Source organism: Gigantopelta aegis, chromosome 3 (genome assembly GCF_016097555.1).
Source record: "Gigantopelta aegis isolate Gae_Host chromosome 3, Gae_host_genome, whole genome shotgun sequence".
Taxonomy (NCBI): Eukaryota; Metazoa; Mollusca; class Gastropoda; order Neomphalida; family Peltospiridae; genus Gigantopelta; species Gigantopelta aegis.
In genome coordinates, this window is record NC_054701.1 from 83,992,184 (window position 1) to 84,007,582 (window position 15,399).

General features: G+C 34.8%; 1 protein-coding gene across 3 annotated transcripts in view; it reads left to right on the plus strand.

The window, feature by feature from the left end:
• The window catches only part of LOC121369198 (protein CFAP20DC-like), a 30,940-nt gene that overhangs the window by 6,535 nt on the left and 9,006 nt on the right, over nucleotides 1-15,399 (plus strand). For 2 of the 3 annotated variants that reach the window (XM_041494116.1, XM_041494119.1), the window contains 11 exons: nucleotides 67-223; nucleotides 1,072-1,163; nucleotides 2,058-2,145; nucleotides 4,532-4,641; nucleotides 5,426-5,434; nucleotides 7,104-7,152; nucleotides 7,983-8,147; nucleotides 10,137-10,259; nucleotides 11,785-12,051; nucleotides 12,896-13,022; nucleotides 13,495-13,600. In XM_041494116.1, coding sequence (XP_041350050.1) covers nucleotides 67-223; nucleotides 1,072-1,163; nucleotides 2,058-2,145; nucleotides 4,532-4,641; nucleotides 5,426-5,434; nucleotides 7,104-7,152; nucleotides 7,983-8,147; nucleotides 10,137-10,259; nucleotides 11,785-12,051; nucleotides 12,896-13,022; nucleotides 13,495-13,600 — 1,293 coding nt within the window. The remainder of the gene's footprint in view (nucleotides 1-66; nucleotides 224-1,071; nucleotides 1,164-2,057; nucleotides 2,146-4,531; nucleotides 4,642-5,425; nucleotides 5,435-7,103; nucleotides 7,153-7,982; nucleotides 8,148-10,136; nucleotides 10,260-11,784; nucleotides 12,052-12,895; nucleotides 13,023-13,494; nucleotides 13,601-15,399) is intronic. The other variant, XM_041494118.1, reaches the window with a different exon arrangement.

Genomic DNA, 15,399 nt, shown 5'->3' on the forward strand with positions numbered 1-15,399 from the left:
TTTTTTAATTATTATTATTTTTATTTAGCCATGTTGATTTGAATTTGTTTTGGGTTTCTTCCACAGTGGGTGAATCTGTGTCTAGATATGCTCTCACTGGTCAGTGATACTTGGAAAGGCCAGACGTACAGAGCCATTGAAAGTATTACCGTGTCAGCAAATTGCAAGATCAAGAGAATATTCACCATGAAAGTCCAGCCTCCCGATACGACAGATGATGATGGTAACACATTCATTTGTAATATTAGCTAGTTAAAGGTACATGCTCCACTCTAAATATTGAATGTACTTTTGACTGAAACTTTAATGTCTGTAGTGATAGCCCTACACTGTGTCCTGATGTTACCGTTTGGCACACATCAGAATTTTGATGAAAGTGTGTTTTTCTTCTGTTTAGAAATTTAACCCAGTGAATGTGTGACAAATAGAATCATTTAACATACCACAAACATAAGCATTTGCTGATTCAGATGTAATTAAAATCAAAACAATTTCCAGTAAGTTGTTATTCTTTTCAAAATTTTTAAGCGTAGGGACGTTATTCATAATGTGTAATTTTTAAAGGCACAGACTACTTGTTTAAATGATTAATTTTGTTTTCAAATCTGGTAATTTTTTTTATCTTGTAGCAGCTTCAAATGCATTTTATAACCGAAAATAGAAAGTACACACCTAGTGTTCTCCAACTTTTCTAAAACCAACATGGCTCAAATCACTCTGCTGGGTTGGAGTGCGGGTGTCATTAGTGAGTCTCCCTAGGACAGTTTTGAAATTGTATACCTGCAGATCCAATTTCTTGCCATCTGAGACACCAATAGTGTGTAATGTATGAGACATTACTAGATTTTATGGAAACAAATGGATTTTATGATAATGGTAGGATCATATTTGGCACGGCAGCCGTGCTTTTAAAAATTACGAGAATGTTTTTTTTTTATTGTTTAAATTACAGAGTTGTACAGCTGACCTGATATGCACAGTGCTGATATTCATAACATGTACATTTTAAGATAAAGATTAAGTGTTAATAAAAGTTATGCAGTGTTCACATCGGTCTTTAATTTCTTCCAGAATTGTACGGATGTCTTGATTTGAACAGCGATGAGTTGGAATCCATTCCTAAACAGTGTCAGTTGGCCAGTGATATCAACCAGGTGACACAGGTAAGAAACGGTGTCAGTTGGCCAGTAATATCAACCAGGTGACCCAGGTAAGAAACGGTGTCAGCTGGCCTGTGATATCAACCAGGTGACACATGTAAGAAACGGTGTCAGCTGGCCGGTGATATCAACCAGGTGACAGGTAAGAAACGGTGTCAGCTGGCCGGTGATATCAACCAGGTGACACAGGTAAGAAACAGTGTCAGCTGGCCAGTGATATCAACCAGGTGACGCAGGTAAGAAAGTGTCAGCTGGCCGGTGATATCAACCAGGTGACACAGGTAAGAAACAGTGTCAGCTGGCCGGTGATATCGACCAGGTGACACAGGTAAGAAACTGTGTCAGCTGGCCGGTGATATCAAACAGGTGCCACAGGTAAGAAACGACTGGTATATCAAAGGCTGTGGTATGTGCTGTCCTGTCTGTCAGATGGTGCATATAAAAGATCCCTTGCAGCAAGTTTCCTGTCTAAGACTATATGTCAAAATTACCAAATGTTTGACATCCAATAACCAATGATTAATAAATCAGTGTGCTTTAGGAATTTTTTTTTTATTTAAGTGCTTAAAGTTTATATTAAAATTCTTGAATTTTACAGAAAAAATTAAATGTTAAAAAGATGATAAATATACAATACATTTTATATGTTTGGATTAAAACAGATGTTAATTATTTTTATTATTTTTTATTTTTTAAAGAAAAATTATACTGGATGTCAGTTTACACAGACACCAGAAATGGTTAAAATATAAGAAAACAAATCATTATAATGAATGCATGTGTTCAGAGATACATGTGTGGCCTCTGGTAATGTTATATGAATGTAGTCCTTAAAACTTTGAAAATTTTGAAAAATATGATTTGTTTTATTCTTTTCTGGTTTTTATTTATTTTCAGGTTTTGACAATCAACAAAATCAGACACAGCGAAAAGTGTAAAGGAGATTCAGTTAGACCTTCATCTTTGCTTGACTTGTCAAATTTAGGTATTTTGCTTGGTTATTAGTCCCCTACCAGTCCAACAGGAGGCAACAATACATGTAGATTTTAGGTATTTTGCTTGGTTATTAGTCCCCTACCAGTCCAACAGGAGGCAACAATACATGTAGATTTTAGGTATTTTGCTTGGTTATTAGTCCCCTACCAGTCCAACTGGAGGCAACAATACATGTAGATTTTAGGTATTTTGCTTGGTTATTAGTCCCCTACCAGTCCAACAGGAGGCAACAATACATGTAGATTTTAGGTATTTTGCTTGGTTATTAGTCCCCTACCAGTCCAACAGGAGGCAACAATACATGTAGATTTTAGGTATTTTGCTTGGTTATTAGTCCCCTACCAGTCCAACAGGAGGCAACAATACATGTAGATTTTAGGTATTTTGCTTGGTTATTAGTCCCCTACCAGTCCAACAGGAGGCAACAATACATGTAGATTTTAGGTATTTTGCTTGGTTATTAGTCCCCTACCAGTCCAACTGGAGGCAACAATACATGTAGATTTTAGGTATTTTGCTTGGTTATTAGTCCCCTACCAGTCCAACAGGAGGCAACAATACATGTAGATTTTAGGTATTTTGCTTGATTATTAGTCCCCTACCAGTCCAACAGGAGGCAACAATACATGTAGATTTTAGGTATTTTGCTTGGTTATTAGTCCCCTACCAGTCCAACTGGAGGCAACAATATATGTAGATTTTTGTCTCTGTCTGTCCATCCATCTTTCTGTTCATTTGTCCCACATGTAGTTTTCTAGACTTTTTTTTTTTTCCTACAACATTTTCAATCGAAAGTCTTGCATACTGTTATTTTTATTTCCCTGTGTTTTAGTTAAATTCAAAATATTGTTAAATTGGTGACTTTTTGTTCAGGAACTCGCCCCAACTCGCCCAAATTACTGTTTGATTGTTTGGTATAAAAATGTAGATGTTTCAGTTTTAATATGACAGAAAACAGCAGTATATCTTTGCCCTAAACTATGTGAATTGGTGAAGTAGATTTGAATCTGATTGAAAAGGAGCACATTTCTATCTTATTGTAAAAATTAAGTTGGGATAATTGTGGCTACAAATATACTGTGAACACCCATGACCATTTCTGTTTGATACTGTATATCGCTTATATCGCTGTGTATTAGCCGACTCTGTGGATAAGCCAACCCTTTAGTTTGCCCCTCAATATCTGGTACAAAATGGTTGGCATGATGTATAAGCCGACTCAACTTTTACATAGTTGAAAATGGCAAAAATATAGATATATTCAGTCGAGATAATGTTGGTCTCGTGCAACAGTCAATCATGAGAATTTGTTTTATGAACTAATCAAAGTACAGTGTACAAAAACTATTTTAATAAAGATTTCAAGAAAGCTAAAAAAGAATAAAGGTTTATAAAAAAAACACCAAATGTGGGATAACTTAAATGTAGTTCTGTTCTTTTATTGCTCAGTTGAATCGTTTGCATGGACATCGCTAGCTGATAAATGTAGTTTCACTTTTATATGGCGGTGTAAATATTATTTAACACACACGATAGATAATTGCAATGATGAACATTACCTCTTCTGTTCTTTTTATAAGTGGTGATATCTCTAATAAAATGTAGCTTCTAATAATTTATTAGGAATTGCAGAATCAACAATGACGGTAAGTAAAAAATCATCAGTTCTGACCAATTAAATCTGCAATTGGGGACAAAATATCAACAGTCATGAAAAGACTTGATGACCATTCCGATCACATGACACATTTGGTGCCAAATACTGGTACTACTTGTTAGTGGCTTTTGCCGGATAACTAAATAAAAATAAAATAAATATGATTTAATTCCTCAAATAAAATATAACTTTTATTGTGTGTATCAAACAATCAAATGGACACTGATATGGGACTTAACAGAGGCTGTTAAAAATATTGGTTAAATAACGTAACAGTAAGATTTTGAAGCCTAGATTGACCGACAAGTTTTCGTTAGTATCGTATTTCCGTACATGCCGATATTTTGTTGTATTTTCTTAGAAATTTTTTGTTGACTCCGCGTATTGGCCGATCCCTCTTTTCATGATGGTATTTAGAGGCTTAAAACGTCAGCTAATACACAGCGATATAAGGTAGTTTTGTTTTGTTTTCTTCCTGTCACCTCTGCGTGTGCTGTTCCTCATCGTGGTGCAGGGCTGGCAATATTCTCATTAGTTTTCTCGAGAGTGGCGAAACAGCACATAAATGTGACTCTTTGATAGCTGTATACACTATTTTTATTAATAATTTTGGAATTTTAAATCGATGTTGATTATCATGTGCCTTTGTCCAATAGCCTTCTCCTTTTTTTTTGCTGTGGTGTAATAGACATTCATTCATTCTTCTTGTCACCTACAGATTTAAGCAGTAGTGGAAGGAAGTTACTGAGCACAGGGAAGGACGGCAAACACCACATCGCATTTGGGTCCAAGGTTCCAGTTCCAGAACATCCAAGAAAGACACTACTAGTAAGTATGATGTTTTATTACATACCTAGTCAATCTTACTATAGCGATAAAAACATTTTCTGATACATTTATTTTGTTTTGCACATATGTGTGATCTGGACAAGAACTTTTATTAAATAGGGAATTCCTCTTATTTTTACTGGAGTTTGTGCCTTTTTGTTACTTAAGTCATATATGATTTACAAATTAAGTCACATTGAATTTGTAATATTACACAAGATTACCATAGAGTATGATTCTTAACGTTTAAGTAAATCTATGAAATGAGTATTGATCATAGATTTAAGAAAGTGTAGTTATGATGTTAAATTAAAAACCATGTAAACAAAATAATAATAAAAGAAGGTATGTAATAAATACAGAACTTTATAAACATTGTATTTGCTTCCTATTTATTGCACTTGTTTATTTTGTGAAAAAACATATCACCCAACCACTACGCGGTCTCATAGTATATATTCTTACGCAAAATAAACTTGTGCAATAAATAGGAAGTGAAAACAACATATGCGACGTTCTGTATATTTGAGAAGAAAAAAACTAGTAATATAAGGCCTCTAGATTTCAGAGAAAATATCACTTCTGGTAGTGTGTCAATTGTGTGTCAGCAAAATTACAGAACTGAATATTTGTTATGTTACATAGTTCACCATTAACATGATAACAGTAAAACAATTTCCACTGGGTTTTTATGATAACTGTTTTTCCATAAAATTTTAAACCCTGGTGCCTGTAGTATGACAGTTTGTTATTTTTAAAAAACTGGTTTTTTTGTTTTTTTCAGTTGTGGAAAGTAAGCTTTTACCTTTCAGTTCAACTAAATTTTAGTAATATTTCTGTCCTTTGGTTTTAATTTTTATTTATTGTTTTATTTGTTATGATTTTTTTTTTTTTTTATTTAGTTGGTTAATTAGTTATTTATTATTGCATTTCATACAAATATTGAATTAAATATTATCAAATCTTGGATTTCAGTTTATATTAGATTTGTTAGGTTATCCTTAACAAATAGTGACTCCTTATTTACTCTTGTTTAATCCCAGTCTGTCAGTTTTGATTTCTGGGAGTCACTATTTCCACATATATCTAACAATATTAAACCCTGTAGCTACATGATAAATATTATGACAGCTAAGGATTGTCTGTTATTTCTTTTACGTTCATTGGGGTATCAACAGAAAAAAATCATCTACAAACTGTGTGAATTGGCGAAGCCGTTCTCACATAAGTTTGCGGATGATTTGTTTTGTTCATACCCAGATGAACGTAAATGAAATAACAGACAATACTTATAATTAAATTTGAATCATACTTGCTAATAATAACAATACCAAAAATTAATACTTTATTTTGAATTATTTTTGGTTCTTAAACAATAACGCTCAATAAGACAACTTGCCCATATAAAATGATTTTATCAGATATGACAATCCCTGACGACGTTATTTTTACGTTCATCAAGAATTGAACAAACCCTCGTTGCTACTTCTGGACCAATGGGATAACATTATGTTGTAATAAATGTAATGGAAATTTAATTATTACTTAAATGAAACCAAACCAATAAATTAATATAATTTCTTTTCTACTTAACCTGACTTCAAAAAAAGCCATATTCCCCTAGGATAGTAGTCTTGTCTGAACATCCCAACAATCAATGGGATGGCTAAAATCTTCCAGTGAGTCCTATACTTTCTGTTCTAGTCACGTGACTAACACTTCTTTCTTTCTCCTTTGCTGGTTTAGTTTGGACGTCTTTATCTTAATCTAAGCCATCGGGTTTTTCTGTTGGTTTAGTCGAGAGTTTTTTTTTTATGTGAAATACCTTTCTACACATTATATTTATCTTATTACAGCTTATTGTGGTTTAATTCACTTTTTTCAAAGTGTTATTTCCAAACTTGAAATTGTCCCTTGTGCCTGTAGTCGGCTTCAGAGGAAAGAAGGAAGTTACAGTTACGTGACCAGAACAGAAAGTAGAGGACTCGTTGGAAGATTTTTAGCTATCCCATTTGCTGTTGGGATGTTGGGACCAGACTACTATCTCTGTGGAAATATGTCTTTGTCTGATGTCAGGTTAAATATTCTTAAAACAGAAAACACTTAGTCTAGTTTTCTCCAAAGTATGAATACTGTAGTAGTGCCTGGAACAGGCAATATAGTGTACCAACTTTAACCACTATTGTCGTTTATGGGAATTGATTGGTGATATACACCCTAAAAGGGGTAAACAAATTTTGTAAACCAAGATTTAAATATAAAAACTCTTGATTCTAATTCATACTATGTATGTAAAACCATGTGCAACTACATGTATGTTTAACTTAGTATTGTTTGTTTGATGATTTTTTGTGTGTAGCAGAAAGACATTATTTGAATGATTTCATGTCCATAATTACTTTTGCATAATATTACAATATTACCCATTGGCCAATGCATTGTGTAATATGTTATTTTTTCAGGGAAATGCCACAAGCAGAAGTTTTAGATCCTTGTCTTCAAGAAATGATGGTACATTTATTTTTACTTTTTATTCCTGTCATTTGAGTTGACTTGAAACAACTTTGTTATATTCAGAATTTTTTGTGATGCTTTTAATCAACATTTTCACTTTATATACATAATACACCAAAATTTCTTAATTAAAATAATTTTATATATTAGTGTATTTAGAATGTCGGTCCCTTTGTAATTGCATTCAGTAGTTGGGGTAATAAATTGAATAATGCCCTCAGTATCAGTTATTATCAAATTTATGTCCAGAGTGAAATAATTTTCACTTGTCACAAGCGGGGCGGGACGTAGCCCAGTGGTAAAGCGCTCCCTTGATGTGCGGTCGGTTTGGGATTGATCCCCATCAGTGGGCCCATTGGGCTATTTCTAGCTCCAGCCAGTGTACCACGACTGGTACATCAAAGGCCACGGTATCCTGTCTATGGGATGGTGCATATAAAAAATCCCTTGCTGCTAATCAAAAAGAGTAGCCCATGAAGTGGCAACAGCGGGTTTCCACCCTCGATATCTGTGAGGTCCTTAACCATATGTCCGACGCCATATAACTGTAAATAAAATGTGTTGAGTGCATCGTTAAATAAACCACTTCCTTCATATGTCACAAGCTTTAGTTGATAATAACTGGTAACTCGTTTATTATCCTCTATATGTGAGATACCTTGCTTCTTATATGATAGCAGTAGCTTATGTGGTAGCAGCAGGTTTCAATTCTTTCTCTCGACCAAGTGTCGAAATAACCATATGTTAAACACCTAACAGCCATGGTTTAAAATGTGCTGAGTTGTTGTAAAACATATGTTTCCTTATTTCGGTGTTGTTGTTCACAGAGGTTTTCAGCAGTGAGTTTGTGGCATCCAGTATGACTAGTCAGGATGGATTTAACTCCATCAGATCAACACAGAGCGCCGCCTGTCACCCGCCAGCCTCTTCACGGCACAGCCATAATCCCGATACAGCCACGGTAGAAGAAGTAGATACAGCACACAGTGAAAGTAAGTCCACTGTAGTAACAATAGGATGGATTACCGGAAGTAGATACAGCACACAGTGAAAGTAAGTCCACTGTAGTAACAATAGGATGGATTACAAGAAGTAGATACAGCACACAGTGAAAGTAAGTCCACTGTAATGTGGATTAGAAGTAGATACAGCACACAGTCAAAGTAAGTCCACTGTAATGTGGATTAGAAGTAGATACAGCACACAGTGAAAGTAAGTCCACTGTAATGTGGATTAGAAGTAGATACAGCACACAGTCAAAGTAAGTCCACTGTAGTAACAGTAATATGGATCACAAGAAGTAGATACAGCACACAGTCAAAGTAAGTCCACTGTAATGTGGATTAGAAGTAGATACAGCACACAGTCAAAGTAAGTCCACTGTAATGTGGATTAGAAGTAGATGAAAGTAAGTCCACTGTAATGTGGATTAGAAGTAGATACAGCACACAGTCAAAGTAAGTCCACTGTAGTAACAGTAATATGGATCACAAGAAGTAGATACAGCACACAGTCAAAGTAAGTCCACTGTAATGTGGATTAGAAGTAGATACAGCACACAGTCAAAGTAAGTCCACTGTAATGTGGATTAGAAGTAGATACAGCACACAGTCAAAGTAAGTCCACTGTAATGTGGATTAGAAGTAGATACAGCACACAGTCAAAGTAAGTCCACTGTAATGTGGATTAGAGTAGATACAGCACACAGTGAAAGTAAGTCCACTGTAATGTGGATTAGAAGTAGATACAGCACACAGTCAAAGTAAGTCCACTGTAATGTGGATTAGAAGTAGATACAGCACACAGTCAAAGTAAGTCCACTGTAGTGGATTAGAAGTAATACAGCACACAGTCAAAGTAAGTCCACTGTAATGTGGATTAGAAGTAGATACAGCACACAGTCAAAGTAAGTCCACTGTAATGTGGATTAGAAGTAGATACAGCACACAGTCAAAGTAAGTCCACTGTAATGTGGATTAGAAGTAGATACAGCACACAGTCAAAGTAAGTCCACTGTAATGTGGATTAGAAGTAGATACAGCACACAGTCAAAGTAAGTCCACTGTAATGTGGATTAGAAGTAGATACAGCACACAGTGAAAGTAAGTCCACTGTAATGTGGATTAGAAGTAGCTACAGCACACAGTCAAAGTAAGTCCACTGTAATGTGGATTAGAAGTAGATACAGCACACAGTGAAAGTAAGTCCACTGTAATGTGGATTAGAAATAGCTACAGCACACAGTGAAAGTAAGTCCACTGTAATGTGGATTAGAAATAGCTACAGCACACAGTGAAAGTAAGTCCACTGTAATGTGGATTAGAAATAGCTACAGCACACAGTGAAAGTAAGTCCACTGTAATGTGGATTAGAAATAGCTACAGCACACAGTGAAAGTAAGTCCACTGTAATGTGGATTAGAAATAGCTACAGCACACAGTCAAAGTAAGTCCACTGTAATGTGGATTGGAAATAGCTACAGCACACAGTCAAAGTAAGTCCACTGTAATGTGGATTACAAGAAGTAGATACAGCACACAGTCAAAGTAAGTCCACTGTAATGTGGATTAGAAATAGATACAGCACACAGTGAAAGTAAGTCCACTGTAATGTGGATTGGAAATAGCTACAGCACACAGTCAAAGTAAGTCCACTGTAATGTGGATTAGAAGTAGATACAGCACACAGTGAAAGTAAGTCCACTGTAATGTGGATTAGAAATAGCTACAGCACACAGTCAAAGTAAGTCCACTGTAGTATGTAACAGTAAGATAGATTAGAAGAAATAGATACAGTACATAGTGAAAGAATTGATTTTTGTTTAATGTGACATCATTGGTTCGTGTGCTCGCAAGCTTGTGAAACAAATTGTGACATGCACTGCTGTTGATTACTCCAAAATACATAAGCTGAAAGATTTACAATTTTTATTGTTCTAAAAAACCCATGAAGTTTAATTTGACTCTGTTGTTTGTCCCCAGCATCTCAGGACCACATCGTTGCACCACATCCACCACATCGCCCATCGTCTGACCAGCCGCGGAGAAGACCACGGGTGAAGAACTCCACTTTACACAAGGACAGACAGTCGAGTGTCGGCAGAGGTATGCTGAAATATACCAAGTATATTAGAGAACTCTAAACAAGTTTCCGTAACAGACCATTTGTTACATTGCAGGGGTTTTCTATAATTTCTTCTATTCTGAAATGAGGTCTTCCATCTGTAGAATCCCATCATATGTGGTATTAAATAGATTAAAAACAGCATTATTGTTTGTTTTAGAGAAAATTAAACATTTATTTCATATATCTCCATTTTGTGATTAAACTTCAGTTATTCGTATCCTTAAGAATGACTGCCTAAGTCATCTCTGCGAATATTTACAGAATATTTACAAAATATTTACAAAACGTTTTAGATCTTATCAGAGATGTAAGAAAAAATTAATTCCAAATATTGACCTTAGTTTTGTCAAAATAACTATATAGCAGTATATTAAAATGTGCTCAGGTATCGTTAAATAAATATTCCTTTCTTTTTTTCTTAAATTATTAATTTCGGCAAATTCCAGTGTGTTTCTGGTCATCCCATTGTTTGTAGTAGCTGTAACTAAAATTATTAATTTTGGCAAATTCCAATGTGTTTCTGGTCATCCCATTGTTTGTAGTAGCTGTAACTAAAATTATTAATTTCGGCAAATTCCAATGTGTTTCTGGTCATCCCATTGTTTGTAGTAGCTGTAACTTAAATTATTAATTTCGACAAATTCCAATGTGTTTCTGGTCATCCCATTGTTTGTAGTAGCTGTAACTAAAATTATTAATTTCGGCAAATTCCAATGTGTTTCTGGTCATCCCATTGTTTGTAGTAGCTGTAACTAAAATTCCAATGTGTTTCTGGTCATCCCATTGTTTGTAGTAGCTGTAACTAAAATTCCAATGTGTTTCTGGTCATCCCATTGTTTGTAGTAGCTGTAACTAAAATTCCAATGTGTTTCTGGTCATCCCATTGTTTGTAGTAGCTGTAACTAAAATTATTAATTTCGGCAAATTCCAATGTGTTTCTGGTCATCCCATTGTTTGTAGTAGCTGTAACTAAAATTATTAATTTCGGCAAATTCCAATGTGTTTCTGGTCATCCCATTGTTTGTAGTAGCTGTAACTAAAATTATTAATTTCGGCAAATTCCAATGTGTTTCTGGTCATCCCATTGTTTGTGGTAGCTGTAACTAAAATTCCAATGTGTTTCTGGTCATCCCATTGTTTGTAGTAGCTGTAACTAAAATTATTAATTTCGGCAAATTCCAATGTGTTTCTGGTCATCCCATTGTTTGTAGTAGCTGTAACTAAAATTATTAATTTCGGCAAATTCCAGTGTGTTTCTGGTCATCCCATTGTTTGTAGTAGCTGTAACTAAAATTTAAGCAAAACAAAAGAAGATACATATGTCAGAAACTTGATTCCATGACCTATATTTTCAAAGCTATCTTAGTGTTATGATATTGTAGAACTGTCAAAGCCTACTATGGTTTTACAATTTCATAGCGCTAAGATAGCTTAAAAAAATTCTAGCATTGACTTTAAAGCACAATTTATTAAAGCATTGGTCTTTATTCTGTTAATTTTCAGATGAACCTGCCAATGAGAGTGTCTCATTGAACAGTCACATCTACTCGCGGACTGTCAGTCTGGAAAGCACAGCTATCGACTCTGTGCGTGAGAGCAGGTCTAACGGAATCGTGAATGGAAGAAGTCCTGGACAGTCGTCTCACAGACAGACGAGAAACTTCCCCAGTCTCAAGGGATCGGGTCTTCCACAAACAACCAATCGGCTGCGCAGTTCGAAAGAGATGGGCGTGGGACCCGACGTGCCTGAGATACAGAGATCACAAAATGGTTAGTTCAATTCAACCATGGTTCATGGTAATTGTACATAATATCAAAGGTCAAGGTATGTGCTGTTCTGTTTTGGGGAAATTGCCTATAAAAAATCTCATACTTCTAGTGGAAAAATTTAAAGGGTTTCCTGTTAAAGACTATATGTGAGAATTATCATCTTGCTCTAGTGGTGTCATTAAATTATACAAATTACCTTTTTGTACATAATAATAAGTAATTGTTTCAGTGATTTTCAGTACATAAAGTAAATCATTACATAAGTAAAGTGTGTCATCTGAATTAGCAATGGAATTGCTGGACATTTTTCTTGTTCTAACCAGTGCCCCGTGACTGATAATCTATCAAAATTGATATAAATATTCCAATTTGTTTTTGTAAAACTTAAAAGACACTTTCTGCTATTCATGAAGTGCATTTAAAAGATCTTCTTTTTCAGTAGGAATAGTGTGGATTTTGTCTGTCTTGACCAGGTATTGAATACCATGTTAAGACACATATCAAAGGCTGTGGTATGTACTGTCCTGTCTGTGGGATGGTGCATATAAAAGATCCCTTGCTACTAATCGAAAAGAGTAGCCTATGAAGTGGCGACAGCGGATTTCCTCTCTCAGTATCTGTGTGGTCCTTATAACAGTAAATAAAATGTGTTGAGTGCGTCGTTAAATAAAACATGTCTTTTTTTTTTCTTCAAAAGAGCCATTATGGACATTTTCTTTATACTCTATCCTGAACTCTTACTTTACCTCAGAGGTCAGGATAAGTATTAATAAAAGAGAAAACACTTAAAGTTTTCTTCAGTCCCCAGGTGTCGTTAAACAAACATTGCTTTCTCTTTCTCTAGTTATGGTGGAGGACTCGATGAGTAACATAATCGGACTGTTGAATGACAAGACGGCTGAGAGTGGTAGCAGTAGCTCAGGTTCTGATGAAGAAACTTCACAGCCGGGGGAATACGAGGACAGTGATGAGTATGTTGGGCTCCTTTTTTCTTCTTTTTAATAGGTCTTCTACTGTTAAAATGGACGGGACATAGCCCAGTGGTAAAGCACTCACCTCTAGTGGTGTCATTAAACATTACAAACTTTTTACTTTTAACTATTGTTAAATCTTATTGACACTACTTGTGTTTTGTTTTAAACTGTGCATCCAGTGCTGAGGCATCACTACTTGGTGGCAGTTACCTCCCCTTCCACAAGAATGTTTTTAAACATATTTTTATTGTTAAACTTACTATCAGCCACATTGGTGTAAATATTTGACATCCAATAGCCAATTATTAATTAATCAATGTTCTTTAGTGGTTAGTGGTATTAAACAAAATAAACTTTAATTTCTGAAGACTGTGTTACAATTTTCAAATGTTTGGCAGCCAATAGTGAATTATTAATTGATCAACATTCTCTAGTAGCGTTAAACACAGCAGTCTCACATTTGTTTAAGGGAAGAGCCGTCATCACAGAACCAGCTTCATGTATTTGCCTCAAGGCCAACGAAAGCTCCACTCAGAATCAGGTCACCAGGAACAGCTGTTTTTGATACTGGACAGGTATTTATCATCATCAGGGCTCGAAATTGGCTGACATTCCTGCCGGATATTTGGTCCGGACATTCACAAATTCTTCTGGACCAAATCAAAATCTGCCTGACCAAACATGATTCATTTAGACTAATGTGTAAAACAATTGTTGGTTCAACAGACAAAAAATCTCCCGGTTGGGACAGCAGTATTTTCGACCCCTGATCTTAATAGTTCGATTTGAAGATTACTTATGGTTTGAAAATTGATGATGAGCTATAAACTGCTCTCCTGAAATTATGTAGGAAAGCAATTGCTATCGGTGTTAAATTCACAGTAATTTTGAGCAAAATGAATTAGTGATGAGCTCAGCGGTTTTTCGCCCATGTGGAAATTGTTTTGCCCGAGCAGTGTTAAATGCGAGCAGGAGCAATTGCTCACATCCTATCATAAGGCCTGATGTTTTGCACGAGCAGTGTTGAATGTGATTCGAGCAATTGCTCACGTTCTATTATAAAGCCTGATGTTTGATGATTTTAGGCCAAATTTCTAGTCAGTGGTTCAGATTTGAGATGGTTGACCCTCAGATAAACTCAGCTTACAATGTAAGAAATGATTTCACGCACGGAATCATTCAATTAAAACAGATGTTGAGCAGATACATGTACCTAGACAAATGGTTACCTCATCAATATTTAACTGGTTGAGTTATATCGCTATAATATTTAAATGTCAGTAGTTAGCTGGTTGAGTTATATCACTATAATATTTAAATATCAGTAGTTAGCTGGTTGAGTTATATCGCTATAATATTTAAATGTCAGTATTTAATTGGTTGAGTTATATCGCTATAATATTTAAATATCAGTAGTTAGCTGGTTGAGTTATATCGCTATAATATTTAAATGTCAGTATTTAGCTGGTTGAGTTATATCGCTATAATATTTAAATGTCAGTATTTAATTGGTTGAGTTATATCGCTATAATATTTAAATGTCAGTATTTAGCTGGTTGAGTTATATCGCTATAATATTTAAATGTCAGTAGTTAGCTGGTTGAGTTATATCGCTATAATATTTAAATGTCAGTATTTAATTGGTTGAGTTATATCGCTATAATATTTAAATGTCAGTATTTAACTGGTTGAAATAGACCACTATTACTATATTAATTATTTTAAATATTTAATTGTTTGAATTGGACTGTATATTTACTGTAAGAATTTAGCTGACTGAATTAGACCAAGATATAACAATAATTGTGACTAAGTATTTAACTGCTAGTAGTAAGAAACTATTTCACATGCTCAATAATTCTATTAAAACAGATTTTGAGCAGTTACTTAGACAAATGGTCATTGTCAATATTTAACTGGTTGAGTTTAAGTGAGATATGGCTCTAACTGTTACAATAATTATTGTAAGTTTTTAACTTGTTTGAATTAGACCAAGATATAGCTTTATTAGTCACTGTAGGAATTTTAACTACAGGTAGTTGAATCAGACCAAGATATAGCTATAATGGTTACTGTGAGTATTTAATTAGTAATAGTTGAATTAGACTAAGATTTGGCTAGTATGGTTATTTTAAATATTTAACTTAGATCTAGCAGAGTTGAATTTTAACAGTTGTCCATGTTAACAGGAGGAGAAATCAAATGTTAATGTTATTTTATTTTGTCAGATATTTATGTTTTGCTGTTTACATTTCAAGTTACTTCATTATCCTGTCTGTATCATGTTAAGTATGTTTCCAATTTTAGAGGGATGGGATTGATCCCAGATGGTGAGCCCATTGAGCTATTTCTCACTCCAGCCAGTGCACCACGA